The 15007-nt window shown below is 37.3% G+C and overlaps 1 protein-coding gene across 1 annotated transcript in view; it reads left to right on the forward strand.

Moving 5' to 3' along the window:
• Avl9 (AVL9 cell migration associated) overlaps positions 1–15007 on the forward strand; it is a 43942-nt gene that overhangs the window by 19048 nt on the left and 9887 nt on the right. The window contains exons 9-12 of the mRNA XM_021190513.2: positions 2960–3029; positions 3675–4213; positions 10174–10308; positions 11924–12143. Of these exons, the coding sequence (XP_021046172.1) occupies positions 2960–3029; positions 3675–4213; positions 10174–10308; positions 11924–12143 (964 nt within the window). The remainder of the gene's footprint in view (positions 1–2959; positions 3030–3674; positions 4214–10173; positions 10309–11923; positions 12144–15007) is intronic.

Genomic DNA, 15007 nt, shown 5'->3' on the forward strand with positions numbered 1-15007 from the left:
CTGCTCTCTTATAGAACCCAAGACTACCAGTCCAGAGATGGTCCCACCCACAAGGGGCCCTCCCCCATTGGTCATTAATTGAAAAAATGCCCTGCAGCTAGATCTCATGGAGGCATTTCCCCAACTGAAGCTCCTTTCTCTGTGATAACTCCAGCTGTGTCAAGTTGACACAAAATTAGCCAGTACACCTGATGTCTCACTCAAGCTTCCACACACTTTTAGATGTGTACATGAACACAAAATAAAGGTTAAAAATGCAGGCATAGGGCTGGCTCATAGGAACTGACTCGGTGTTTAAGAGCACTAGCTATTCTTTCACAGTCTTGGGGTTTGATTCCCAGTACCCACATGGTAGCTCATAACCATTTATAATTTCAGTACCAGGGTGTCTGATGTTCTCTTTTGCCTTTCTGCAAGCACCCAGCAGCACACATTGTTCATGCAGGCAAAAACACATAAACTAAGATTTAATTTTTAAAAATTCTGGTGCTCTATTTAAAAAAGAAAAGAAAAAAAGAAACCCAGACATAGTATCACAGGCTTGTAATCTCAGCCCTTGGAAGGCTAAAGAAGGTGAATTGTGGCAGGTTCCAGAACAGCCTGGGCTGCATAGTAACTACCTGACTTTCACACTCTAAATTTTATTTTTGGTGCACTTTAGCCTGCATTTATTTCTCTTATATCTCTGGCCTATCCCATCAATCTCTCTCTTTCTTTTTTCTTCTTTAAGATTTTATTTATTTTATATATGTGTGAGTACACTGTTGCTGTCTTCAAACATGCCAGAAGAAGGCATTGGATCTCATTACAGATGGTTGTGAGCCACCATGTGGTTGCTGGGAATTGAACTCAGGACCAGTCAGTGTTCTTAACCGCTAAACCATCTCTCCAACTCCCATTAATCTTTTAGTAATTTATCTTGTATAAAAATTACAGACTTAAAGAATGTTAAGGGGCTGAGTTTTCAATGTCTTTATACAAAGATAATGAATGAGGGTATCTCTAATTAACTTTATAGATAAAATGTATAGATAGTTGTTCTTTTTTATCTAGGAACCAGTCAAGAATCCTATATTACTTGTCTAGTTCCTGCTAATGTCAAATTACTCTATAGCACAATGGTAGTACATCTAACTCCAGGTCAAATTGTACTATCATCACTTCATACTCTTTTGTTGATTCATTTTTTAAAGATCTATCTTATGTTTAACTGTGTGTCTTTGTGTGTATCTGTGTATATGAGTGCAGTTATGCCCAGAATCCAGGAGATCTTTGGATCCTCTGGAACTGGAATTACAAGCATTTTTGGACCCCCTGATGTGGGTGCTGGGAACCTAACTCAGGTCTTCTGCTAAAGTAGTATACTTTCTTAACCACTGAACTGTCTTCCCAGTCCTGCCGCTTTTTCCCGTTTCTTCTTGAATTTCATGACATTGGGACTTTTTAATTGATCTTTATCTGTATGGGTGTATGTACACTTATACACAGGTATGAGCACCTGTGCCTGCATGCTGAGGCTAGCAGAGGATAATGGGTATCTTCGTCTTTCAATCACCCTATTCATTTTGAGTCAGGATCTCTTTAAATCTGGGACTTGTATTTCTTCAGATACACAGGGAACCAACAGGCCTCAGCAGTCAGCTAGGCTCTGCCCACCTCAGAGCTGCTATTTACAAACTTGTTATGTTGGGGGCATTGGAACCTGCACTTCAGTCCTCAGGATTGGCACTTTTTAAATTATGGAATGCTTCATGAATTTGCACTTCATCTTTGCAAGGAGCCATTTCTCTGTTAAGTTCCAATTTTAGTATCTGTGGTGTTGAAGTGGGTGCAATTGGCACTTTTAAAGAGAATCTAGTCAAGAATACTTGACTTTAATTCTGTAATAACAGAATTAAATATGTGATTGTTTTCTTGTGGTTACTTTCATTTTAAACATATTTAGCAAGATACTAGATCAATGATGATATGATTTCAGAATGTGACACAACTGTATGGTTCTTGGTAATAAGAATTTTGATCATTTGGTTAAGTCAACAAACTACCTTAACCAATAATTTGTGGGACAATGAATCTAAATGTTGTGACTATTGTGTTGCCCAACAATCTACCATGGTCATTTAGTGTCTGTTGGCAGTATTTTTTTTAATATTATATATATATATATATATATATATATATTTATTTAGATTTATTTATTTATTATATGTAAGTACACTGTAGCTGTCTTCAGACACTCCAGAAGAGGGCATCAGATCTTGTTCGGATGGTTATGAGCCACCATGTGGTTGCTGGGATTTGAACTCCAGACCTTTGGAAGAGCAGTCGGGTGCTCTTACCCACTGAGCCATCTCACCAGCCCAGGCAGTATTTTTTAAGTTATATATTTTTATTTATTAAAACCTTATTATAAAGAACTTGAATTTTTTTTTTTAAAAAAAAATCATGAAGTTAACCAGACCCAAAGTCTGGTTAACTCAGTGTGTATCTGTGTGTGTGTCTGTGTGTGTGCTTTTACATTCCCACAGTCACCAAAGCATATATATAAAGTCAGAGGACAACAAATTGTTTATTTATTTGTCTATCTATCTATCTATTTATTTATTTGCTTTGCTTTGCTTTGCTTTGCCTTGCCTTGCCTTGCCTTGCCTTGCATCATGGTAGCAGCTTCTTCTCCTTCTCTTACTCCCAGTCTTTCCCATGACATAATCAGATTGCAGCAGGACTAGGTGCATCTTCAATTGAGGCTATACAAGGCAGTCTAGTTAGGGGAAAAAGGATCCAAAAGGAGGCCGCAGAGTCAGAGACAGCCCTGCTCCAGTTGTTAGGGATTCCATGTGAAGACTAAGCTGTACATCTGTTCATGGACTTTTTAAAGTCTTATGCAAAGAATCCTCCCCTTATATATTATTATAGCCTTGTGAATTTTCTAGTTTAATTTCATTTTCATCCATTTCAGGTTCTGTTTTACATTTCTCCAGTGAATAGATTGGTGGGTGCACTAATGACTGTGTTATCCCTTTTTCCAGGTAAGAGGATAACCATTTCTACTTTTGCTTATTGTTATTGGAATTTTAACTTTTTAATAATAAAAGTTATAAAAAGTAAACTCATTAGGGTTAATATTTCCATTTTAATTTTCCTTTTGGCAATAGTTTTTTTTTTTCCTTTAGCCTGGTTTTCTTTCCTTATTTTAATTTTAACATTGGGGACGGGGTTGCTGTAAGCCATGGCATGCTGGTGGTCAGAGGACAACCTGTGAGAGTGTACCCTCCATTGTGTTGTGGTCTTCAACCTAGGTTGTCAGGTTTGGCTTAGCAACACCCTTACCCATCTTGCCAGCTCCATTTTTTTGTTTTTTGTTTGTTTGTTTGTTTTTGGGATACGATTTCTCTGCACAGCCCTGGCAGTCATAACTTACTTTGTAGACCAGGCTAGCTTCAAACTCAGAGAACCGCCTGCCTTTGCCTCTCAAGTGCTGGAATTAATTTGAGTGCTCTCACACTCAACTTTCCCAGCTTTTTCTTTTTTACTAAACATTTCATTTAAAAAGATGCAAATACAGCTTTTGAAAAAATTTTATAGGAAATTTCCACTATATAAAACAGGAACTACACTTTATTTTCTTCCATATTATTGTAAGCCAAGCTGTTCTTCAATATTTTATATTTTAGGCATGATCGAGCATGGCCTCAGTGACTGTTCTCAGTATAGACCCCGAAAGAGTGTGTCTGATGATGCTGGACCTCAGCAAAGTAATCCCTCCGCAGATGATTTTACTTCTGAGCCTACTTCTGACATCTTAAATACCAGCGTGGGAACTTTCACAAGAATCATGGCAGTAAACCATGGAGAAGATGCTGTGCCCAAGACGGAGAAGCCTTACTTCCAAGTAGAAGGTAACAACAACAAAGGACAGGAACCCAGTGATTCTGGCCGATATTTGGAACTTCCACCCCGTCCATCTCCAGAGTCTTCAGAAAGTGACTGGGAAACGTTGGATCCTAGTGTCTTAGAGGATGCCAGCATGAAAGAAAGGGAACAGATGGGGTCAGACCAGACACATTTATTCCAAAAGGACTCTGTGCCCTCGGACAGTCCTCCAATTACTGTACAGCCTCAAGCTAATAACAGGCAGGTGGTCCTGATACCAGGGCTCATTTCTGGTTTGGAAGAAGACCAATATGGCATGCCTCTGGCCATCTTTACAAAGGTAAAATGGACTGTCCTTTATTGAGGACATTAATTGTAAATTTATATGTTTGGACACATTTTTGGGTCTTAAAATTCTCCTTGAAAACTGGGAAATACCTAATGAATAATGCTGTTAGATAAAGATGTTGGACTTTTAAAGAAAACCTGAAATATTTTAAAGACTAAAGAACTTTTAAAATTATTGTTTTTATATTGTAATTATTAATATGAGATCTTGGGGGATGAACAAGAAAGGAAAGGTTATGATTAATAAGTGATGTATTTGTGTGAGGGTCACAAGGGGTTAAATGAACCTTGACATACCTGGGAAGAGGAAATCTTAATTGAGAAAATGCCTCCATAAGATTGGCAAGTCTATAGGGCATTTTCCTGATCAAATACTGATGTGGGAGAACCAGCCCCCTATGGTTGGTGCCATTCCTGGGCGAATGGTTTTGGATTGTTTTAAGAGCAAGCTGAACAAGCCATGGGAAATAAGCCAGTAGTAACTAACCTTTCTCCATGATTTTTTTCTTTTTCTCTCTCTCTCTTTTTTTTTTTTAGTTTCTTTTCATGATTTCTTTTCTAATTTCACTGAGTGATGAATGTAACCTGAGAGTTGTAAAGTGAAATAGACCCCTTCTGTCCCAATTTGCTTTTGGCCATGGTATATTATCACAGCAATAGAAGCCCTAACTAAGAAAATATATATACATATGCCATGTGTACTTAGTGTCTAAGGAGTACTAGATCTCTGTAAAGTGGAGTGGCTTGGAACCTACCATTAGTGTGCAACGAGACCCAGGTCCTCTGCAAAGCATCAGGTACTATTAGCGTTTGAGCCATCCTTCCAACCCCAAATTGTAAAATGTCTTTAACTGCCACTATTTCTGAATGTCTAAGAGCACTTCTTATCAGGAGGCAAATGGACTGAAGAAGAATTTTGGTTTTGAGGATCAGGCTACTCAGAGTAATCTGAATCTTTTCAATAAACCATGTTAGTTGTTAGACTTTTGTGCTTTATACCAATACTAAATATGTGATAGGCTTACCACTGTTACTATGATAAAGAAGTCATTTCTCCCTTTGGTTTTATCTTTCATTGCGTGTCGAGTAAAACCCAGTGTGATGCTTAATCACATTTCTAACTACAAATACTGATCCTTTGGGTCAGTAACTTTGGAAGATTAGATGTTCTAAAAACCAAATCGTCTTTAAGCTGGTTTTCTCTTGGGATTCTTTTACTTTATTACTTTTATCTTATATGTATAAAGTTTGGCCTGTATGTATATGTATGCATACAGTTCCTGCTTAGGTCAGAAGAGGGTGTCAGATCCCCTGGAGCTCAGGTGACAGAAGGTTGTGAGCTACCATGTGGGTGCAGCTAATAGCCTGTCATCTGTTTTTGCTTTTGCTTTTGTTTTGTTTTGTTTTGAGGAGGTTTTGTGTGTGTCCTGAAACTCTATTTGTAGACCAAGCTGGCCTCTAATTCAAAGGTCCTCCTCCTTCTGCCTCCCAAGTGCTGGGATTAAAATCATGTGCCTCCCAGCTTCACCCTGTACTCTTAATCTCAGAGCCAGTTCCCCAGTTCTTTCTTTTTTTTTTTCTTTTCTTTTTTTTTTTTAATTTTTTTTTTTTTTTCTTTTTTTTTTTTTTTTTAAGATTTTTTTTTTTTAAATTTATTACATGTAAATACACTGTAGCTGTCTTCAGACACTCCAGAAGAGGGCACCAGATCTTGTTACAGATGGTTGTGAGCCACCATGTGGTTGCTGGGATTTGAACTCAGGACCTTCAGAAGAGTAGTCAGTGCTCTTAGCCGCTGAGCCATCTCTCCAGCGTACTTTATCTAGCTCCTCCATTAGGGGCCCTGTGTTCCATCCAGTAGATGACAATGAGCATCCACTTCTGTATTTGCCAGGCACTGGCACAGCCTCACAAGAGACAGCTATATCAGGGTCCTTTCAGCAAAATCTTGCTGGCATATGCAGTAGTGTCTGTGTTTGGTAGCTGATTATGGGATGGATCCTCGGGTGGAGCAGTCTCTGAATGGTCCATCCTTTCGTCTCAGCTCCAAACTTTATCTCTGTAACTCCTTCCATGGGTATTTTGTTCGCTTTTCTAAGAAGGAGTGAAGTATCCACGTGTTGGTCTTCCTTCTTGATTTTCTTGTTTTGCAAATTGTACCTTGGATATTCTACTGGGCTAATATCCACTTATCAGTGAGTGCATCATATCTAGTGACTTCTTTTGTGATTGGGTTACCTCACTCAGGATGATATCCTCCAGGTCCATCCATTTGCCTAATAATTTCATAAATTCATTGTTTTTAATAGCTGAGTAGTACTCCATTGTGTAAATGTGCCACATTTTCTATATCCATTCCTGTGTTGAGGAACATCTGGGTTCTTTCCAGCTTCTGACTATTATAAATAAGGCTTCTATGAACATAGTGGAGCATGTGTCCTTATTACTAATTGGAACATCTTCTGGGTATATGCCCAGGAGAGGTATTGTTGGATCTTCCAGTAGTACTATGTCCAATTTTCTGAGGAACCGCCAGACTGATTTCCAGAGTGGTTGTACAAGCTTGCAATCCCACCAGCAATGGAGGAGTGTTCCTCTTTCTCCACATCCTTGCCAGCATCTGCTGTCACCTGAATTTTTAATCTTACCCATTCTGACTGGTGTGAGGTGGAATCTCAGGATTGTTTTGATTTGCATTTCCCTGATGATTAAGGATGTTGAATATTTCTTTATTTGCTTCTCAGCCCTTCAGTATTCCTCAGTTGAGAATTCTTTGTTTAGCTCTGTACCCCATTTTTAATGGGGTTATTTGAATTTCTGGAGTCTAGCTTCTTGAGCTCTTTGTATATTGGATATTAGTCCTCTATCAGATTTAGGATTGGTAAAAATCCTTTCCCAATCTGTTGGTAGCCTTTTTGTCTTGTTGACAGTGTCTTTTGCCTTACAGAAGCTTTGCAACTTTATGAGGTCCCATTTGTCGATTCTTGATCTCACAGCACAAGCCATTGCTGATCTGTTCAGGAATTTTTCCCTTGTGCCCATATCTTCAAGGCTTTCCCCCACTTTATCCTCTATAAATTTCAGTGTCTCTGGTTTTATGTGGAGTTCTTTGATCCACTTAGACTTGAGCTTTGTACAAGGAGATAAGAATGGATCAATTCACATTCTTCTACATGAATCTGTTTTGTTTTGTTTTTTAAAGAAGTAACAAAAGGGCTAAGGAAATGATGAGTCTAGAAGCATCTATCCAGCAGAACAAGAGAAATAGAAAATAATTGAAACAAATCATACCAGTGTACTCACGCTCTGCTGCTATGCAAATGAGTGAGCAGAAAAATACTGAAAGGGGAATGGCGTGAGAAATACTGAAAAAGAGAGACGGAATAGCATTTGGGGTGTGCAAGTCCAGTATTGAGGGCCTTCCTTCTGTTTCCTCCTGATTGAGTACTGGAGTTGGGCACACGCTGGCATAGTTAAGTGTTGGGATGACTAGAAAGGACTGGGGATTCTTTTCTGTTTGATTTTCTGTGTCAACTTTCCTCTCCAATCACAAGTCATTTAGTAAAATCAGTTAATGTATCATAAAAACTGATTAAAAGTTACTTTGTTTTAATTTCTATATGCCAGTTTAAAACAAGGTATTTTAAATAGTGAAATTTAATTATCTCAGCGATGTATTGGGGCACAGTCACGTGCCACAATGACTGTGCCCCACTACTTTGGTAGCTGAGACACGAGGATCCTGAGTTTGAAGCCAGCCCAAGATGATACATAGCAGAATCATATCTCAGAAAATAAAAAGTCACGTAACTTCTCAACTTGTAACTGAATATATAGAATCTATTTTAGTATTTGGATATTTGAAGAGGAGATGAATAATATTCCATTATATTCTACCCCCTTTTTTTTTTTTTTCTGGTTTTTCAAGACAGGGTTTTCCTGTGTAGCCCCTGGCTGTCCTGGAACTCACTTTGTAGACCAGGCTGGCCTTGAACTCAGAAATCTGCCTGCCTCTGCCTCCCGAGTGCTGGGTTTAAAGGCGTGCGCCACCATGCCTGGCTACCCTAGTTTTTTATTAATTCATTCATCAACTGATCATTGCCTCCAACTTTTGGCTATTATGAATACTTCAGAGAATATTGATATGCAAATATCTCAATAATGTTTGCTTGTAATTTTTATTTTTGTAATTTCTGTATTAGTGTATGTTTACCATAATTGATAATTGTTCTGTGTTTTTTTTATCCTGTTCTATCAGTATATGGTGCCATTTCAAGTATGGATGTTGAGTTGTCTTAGTTAAGTGGGAAGCCAGGAGTAGGTTTGGATATGAAATCTGCTGTTTTGGAAAAAGATGTATATTCTTCTATAATCATATTCCGGCACCTTCCAAAGATTTTAGTTAAGTTGATCATGAAAAGTAATGACACCATATTAAAGCTAGTTTGAACAGTTGTATCAATATGTAGTTATTTCCACATGGTTCAGCAGTAAAAAAAGTCCAAAGCACCTGTAATAAAATTTTCTGTGACCTGAGAATGTACAGTGCATGCCTAGCATACACACAGCACTGGATTCAACCCCTAGAACCAAGAAGAAATGTTTTCCAATCCATCTTTTCTACCCTTCTGCCTTCTCTGTTAGCTGTGAACATTGCCAGTGTTGTATTTCCTTCTGGCGGTATTTTTTTTATAGCCTAAAGAAATGCATAGATTTTCCCCTATCCCTTTTACACAAATGATAGCAGTCTGTGCCCATCTTTTTCTACCCCTTGATCACATTTACATTTCTGAGAACCAAAATTCATCACTTTTTGTAGTTTTAGAATGTACCATTATATGGCTAGAAATGTATCTACTCCAGTTTTTATGAAGTTATGAATCCCGTTTATGATAAAAAGTGCTATGTTAAATAATTTAAAAATATACTAACATGAGCAGGCATATCTGTAGGATAAATTTAGGTAATTCAAGACAAGGTTCTTTTTAAGTAGCCCAGTTGAAATATTCATAGGAAAATAGAAACAGTTGCTGAAAGATTCTGAATCAGCATAGGTTTTCAGTAAGTGCGATAGTTTATGTACAACCTGAGGCTACAAACAGAATCAGAGATTCAACAGCTCAGTCCTGCCTTTATGCACAAATCATTACCACTGATCACACCCTGAACTCTGGGAATTGGGCTGGGTTGGGCTTGCTTTTGGTTGATTGGTTTGCAGACTTAAATGCCTTTTGAGGATTAGTGATTCAGCCATACTTTTAAGGCAGTGCTTTTTCAAATGGAAATTAAAGAGATACTGCCAATGTAACTTTTGCTTTAACTAATTTGTAGCAAATATTTTGACATATTTTTGTATTGTGTCTAACAATCGGATAGTAAACTGGATGGTTTTTGTTGTTGTTGTTGTTGTTGTTGTTGTTGTTGTTTTTGAGACAGGGTTTCTCTGTGTAGCCCTGGCTGTCCTGGAACTCACTCTGTAGAGCAGGCTGGCCTCAAACTCAGAAATCCTCCTGCCTCTGCCTCCCAAGTGCTGGGATTAAAGGTGTGCGCCACCACTGCCTAGCTGGATGTTTTTCTAATCTCATTGCACCTTGATGGCTGTGTGAAGATGCTTGCTTTACAATTCTTAACTGCTTTCTATTAGACAACATACTTTTTAGTGGATGTAATATGTTTAATTCCCGAAATTAAAAAGAAAGTCAGACTTTAAATTGGAACAAAAATGAAGGAATTAATAAGTAAGATAGCCTTGCAGAGGTTTGACCATTTGTGAAGAGAATTAGCTAACCACTAACTGGACTTAATGCAGTCAATTGCTCTGTGATTATTATTTTAATGAGTCAAATTAAATGGGCAGGCAGGGAAAAACTGACATTTTTTTTCATGAAAAGAGGAGTGGCTTTTTTTATTTTTCACGTTTCTGTTATTTTCTATTGCTCTTGTAATCCATAGGGATATCTGTGTTTGCCTTACATGGCATTGCAGCAGCATCATCTTCTCTCTGATGTCACTGTTCGGGGATTTGTGGCTGGAGCTACTAACATCCTTTTCCGACAACAGAAGCACCTCAGTGATGCCATTGTGGAAGTACGTTTATGTCTGAGTATGTGAACTTGGCCTGCTGGTTCACTATTCCTTTCCTAAGTATAATAGGAATGTTGTAACAGCATTAATAAGAAAAATAATGTTTACTATATTCCAGTCTGTTTGTTTGTTTATTTATTTATTTGGTTAGGTTTGTTTTGCTTTGTTTTTGAGACAGGGTCTCTCCATAGCCCTGACTGTAACTTACTTTGTAGACCAAGCTAGCCTTGAACTCAGAGATCCACCTGCCTCTTCCTCCCAAGTATTATTTTAAGGCATACCTCACTATGACCACTTTATATTTATTAACTGATCTCATTTTCCTAACAGCCCTATAAGATAGATACTATCTACATTTTGCACATACGTAAGCTGAGGGGTGCAAGTTAAGTGATTGTCCCATTATCAAACAACTGATAAATGCTTGAGCAAGGATTCCAGCCTGAGCAAACCAGGCCTATCATGGTCTCAATGCCTTATTAAAATGTGGATTTTTTTTTCAGAATAATTTAAACACATAACCTGCTTAATATGTTCCTGATGTTAAAGAACTTCATAGCAGTTATTCAATACTGTATCAATATATTTAAGCTTTTAAATTATTCATTTAATTTCACAATTGAAAAATATTGGGATTTTTTTTTAATTGCACTGAAGTTTTTATAATTACTGACAGATTTATTATTATCCCCAATATACGTGAGGGAGGGTACAGGTGGGAGAAGCACAGAGTGCTTTAGCATTCAGAAGTTGATTGATAGCTGTTTTATTAATTCACTCTACAACTAACCTTTGGGGGTGAGTTGACTTGTAGAGCAGTTGCTAAGTATGTGTAAGGGCCCAGCTTTAATGACTAGCAGCTAAAGGACAACAAAACCTTGCCAGTTAGGTAGGTATGTATGTATACAGTATGTACAGTACACACACACACACACATATATATATATGTATATATATATATATATATATACACACACACACACACATATACACACACACAATATTAAAAATATTTCGAAGTGTGCATGCCCTCAAAATGGAAAAATTTGAAGGAATTATAGCTAAGTTTATTCTTTTTCATGTTAATATAAGGACAAATTTTATTGTGTATGTATCTATATTTTCCAAAGCAGTTATATAATCGAAGATTTTAGAAGCATAATTACTTTTATAGTTCAAAGTCATGTTTTTAGTTGCACATATGTTTTCTGTAAATCTTAAGACTTTTTTATATATGTATTTTGCCTGCATGCATATATGTGTGTGCACTGTGTGCACATGCGGTAACCATGGATGTCAGAAGAGAGTGCAAGATCCCCTGGAACTGAATGGATATAAGCAACCGTATGAGGTTGAGTATGAGTAGCAAGTGCTCTTAACCACTAAGTCAGCCATTCTCCTCTACCTATAACTTCTAAAATTAGAAAAGGCACTTTTTCCATAAAAAGAGAAAGTATATAGAAACCTCAGTGTACACACCTGCCTCTTAGATTCATCCTTTGAGAATATTGTTACTCATATTTTTTACTTCTAGTTACAGTTCCCCAGTAGTTCCTTTTTCTAACATGACATAGGAATCTGTGTCCCAATTCTGACTTGTACCTGGGTACTCCTCTAGGTGGAAGAAGCACTGATCCAGATCCATGATCCAGAACTTAGGAAGCTGCTTAACCCAACGACTGCAGACCTAAGGTTCGCAGACTACCTGGTGAGGCACGTGACTGAGAACAGGGATGATGTCTTCCTGGATGGCACCGGCTGGGAGGGAGGTGATGAATGGATCCGGGCCCAGTTTGCAGTCTACATCCACGCTCTGCTGGCTGCTACACTGCAGTTAGGTGAGAAGCACTCAGCCACAATTCTTCCTATAAACCTCCATGTTGTGATATTTATGGATGATTTGAGTTGCATTAGAAAATCACTGGTACCCATACAGACATAATGATGACTCTTGACATTTTGAGTACTTTATATCCTTCAAAACCTTTTCTTTATATATGTTTTGGACTTTGATTTTATGGTTTGGGATAGTCTTTACAATAGTGAGTCTATCTGAACATGTGGTCTGACCATTATTCTTTTCTTTCTTTTTTGTTTTTGTTTTGTTTTGTTTGTTTTGGCTTTTGATTTTTTCAAGACAGGGTTTCTGTATAGCCCTGGCTGTCCTGGAACTCACTCTGTAGACTGTAGACTGAGTGAGTTTCAGGCTGGCCTCAAACTCGGAAATCTGCCTGCTTCTGTCACCCAAGTGCTGGGATTAAAGGCATGTGCTACCACTGCCCGACTTTTTTTTCCTTTTTCTTTTCTTTTCTTTTTTTTTTTTTTTTTTTTTTTTTTTTTTTTTTTTTTTTTTTTTTTTTTTTTTTTTTTTGGTATTTAACATTTTATGATAAAATGTTAAGACAATACTGATTGTTTTCACTTCAACTTGGCTGATGATTATTTTGTATCAAAGGAAATGTCAGTATTTGGTAACTATAAATACTGCTTACATATTTTCAAGTTATTAAAGAAAAAAATGTAAAGGAGGGCTGGAGAAATGGCTCAGCAGTTAAGAGCACTGACTGCTCTTCCAGAGGTCCTGAGTTCAAATCCCAATAACCACATGGTGGCTCACAACCATCCGTAATGAAATCTGATGCCTTCTTCTGGGGTATCTGAAGACAGCTACAGTGTACTTACATATAATAAATAAATAAATCTTTAAAAAAATTTTTAAAAAATGTAAAGGAATTATTGCAAATTATATTCTGAGTGATTAGACCTTCAAAGTTTTATCCCATTCTAAAAAATATTATTTTTCCTGTTAAGTGGTTAAAATGGGGCAGGTGAAAATACATTCCTGGTTAAAACTACTTCATTGTATTTAGAAAACAGTATGAATTAGAAATGGAGCTTTGCAATAAGCATTTCTACCTTGGAACTCCGGCAAATACTTGTAGACTTGTAGCAAAAATAAATTTCAGAGTAATTTTTAGTTGTCATTACTAAAAACTTACACTGCTTTTTTAAAAAAAAAAATAGCAATGAAATATGTACAATATGCAGTTTACTTTTTTGTAATAGCCTATAAAAGTGCATGTCTGCAGTATTGTGCAGTTTATTTGTATTTTTGTGTCAGCAGGGTTTTTTTTTTTCAAATCATTATTATCATTTCTACCCACCAGGGTAGTCTGAAATATATATTTCAAGGATGTTCTTCATTATAAAGAAAAAGTAATGATCATGTCCTCACTTATTTGTTGGATATTTTTAAATGTCTATCATTTCTACAAATATATCAGCAGAGGCATCAAAATTAAATCTTGTAACCCAAGTTTACTTACTAATCTTAAAAAGAAGGCAAGATATCTACTAGTTATTTGGCCTCATGAATAATCAATTCTTTGTTTGTTTTCAAAACGGGGTTTTTCTGTGTAGCCCTGGCTGTCGTGGAATTCACTCTGTAGACCAGGCTGGCCTCAAACTCGGAGATCTGCCTGCCTCTGCTTCCCAAGTGCTGGGATTAAAAGCATGTACTATAATTGCCCAACATTCAACTTTTTTAAAATTAAAAAAAAAAAATTTAATACATGCAAGGCATGTTCTGAACACTTTATAGCTAGTAATTAATTTTGACCTTAATAATAAATAATCCCAGAAATTACAATTTACAGAAGACAGGAAACAATACTCTGTAACTTGGTCATCTATCTGGTTGAGAGGATTCAGCAGTCTGGTTCAAAAGCCCATTCTTACACATGATCGGCAGAAAAGGTTCTGCTGCAGGGGAAGTGTACCTTTATGCTGTAAGTAGAACTATGTGTCTCCTGGTCCTTTCCTAGCAACAAAAAGCTACTGGCACTTCATCTTAAAAGCATAGAACAGAGCCACTACGCCCTTAATCCCAGAACTTGGGAGGCAGAGGCAGGCGAATTTCTGAGTTCAAGGCCAGCCTGGTCTACAGAGTGAGTTCCAGGACAGCCAGGGCTACACGGAGAAACCCTGCCTTGAAAAACCAAAAAAAAACAAAAAACAAACAAACAAAAAAAACAAAAGCATAGAACATAGCCAGACATGGTGGCACACACCTCGGATACCATCTGCCTGGACAGAAGGAAGCCAAGACAGAAGGGTCACAAGAGTTCAAAGCCAGCCTGAGTGCATAGCAAGACTTTGTGTCAAAACCAAAATAGAAACCTTCATGTGTAGTAAATGTGAGGCAATAGCTACTTGAATCAATTCTCCAGACCTATTCTGTCCTTCCAAGCAAAAGAAATGTTCATGGACATTGGTATCAATATAACGAAGAGCTACATAGCATTAATGTGAAGATCCTATGTTGTTTTAAGTATTTCTGGCACTATAATGCTTCAGTAATTCAAGAATGAAGCACCAAATACTGCGACAAAGTCCAAACAAAGAAACCATAGGTGAAAAAAGTAGTTTACTTGCTTGTGCTTAACCTCTTTTAACATTTGGGAGGAGATTCTAATCACCTCATCATATGCTTAAGCCAATATGTCTGCTCCCTGCCATGTATGTTCTTTTTGTTTAATAAATAATATGATCCTTGTAACAGTAAGGAAAACATGGAAACATTTTGGCGTAGAGAGCTTGGGCAATGTTTGGCTCAGTCCTCTTCTTTCTCAGTTAAGAAAATGAAGTTCTGAGTGATTAAGTGATTTGCCAAGGGCTTCATAGCTTTTTTTTTTTTTTTTTT

This window comes from Mus pahari, chromosome 2 (genome assembly GCF_900095145.1).
Source record: "Mus pahari chromosome 2, PAHARI_EIJ_v1.1, whole genome shotgun sequence".
NCBI lineage: Eukaryota > Metazoa > Chordata > Mammalia > Rodentia > Muridae > Mus > Mus pahari.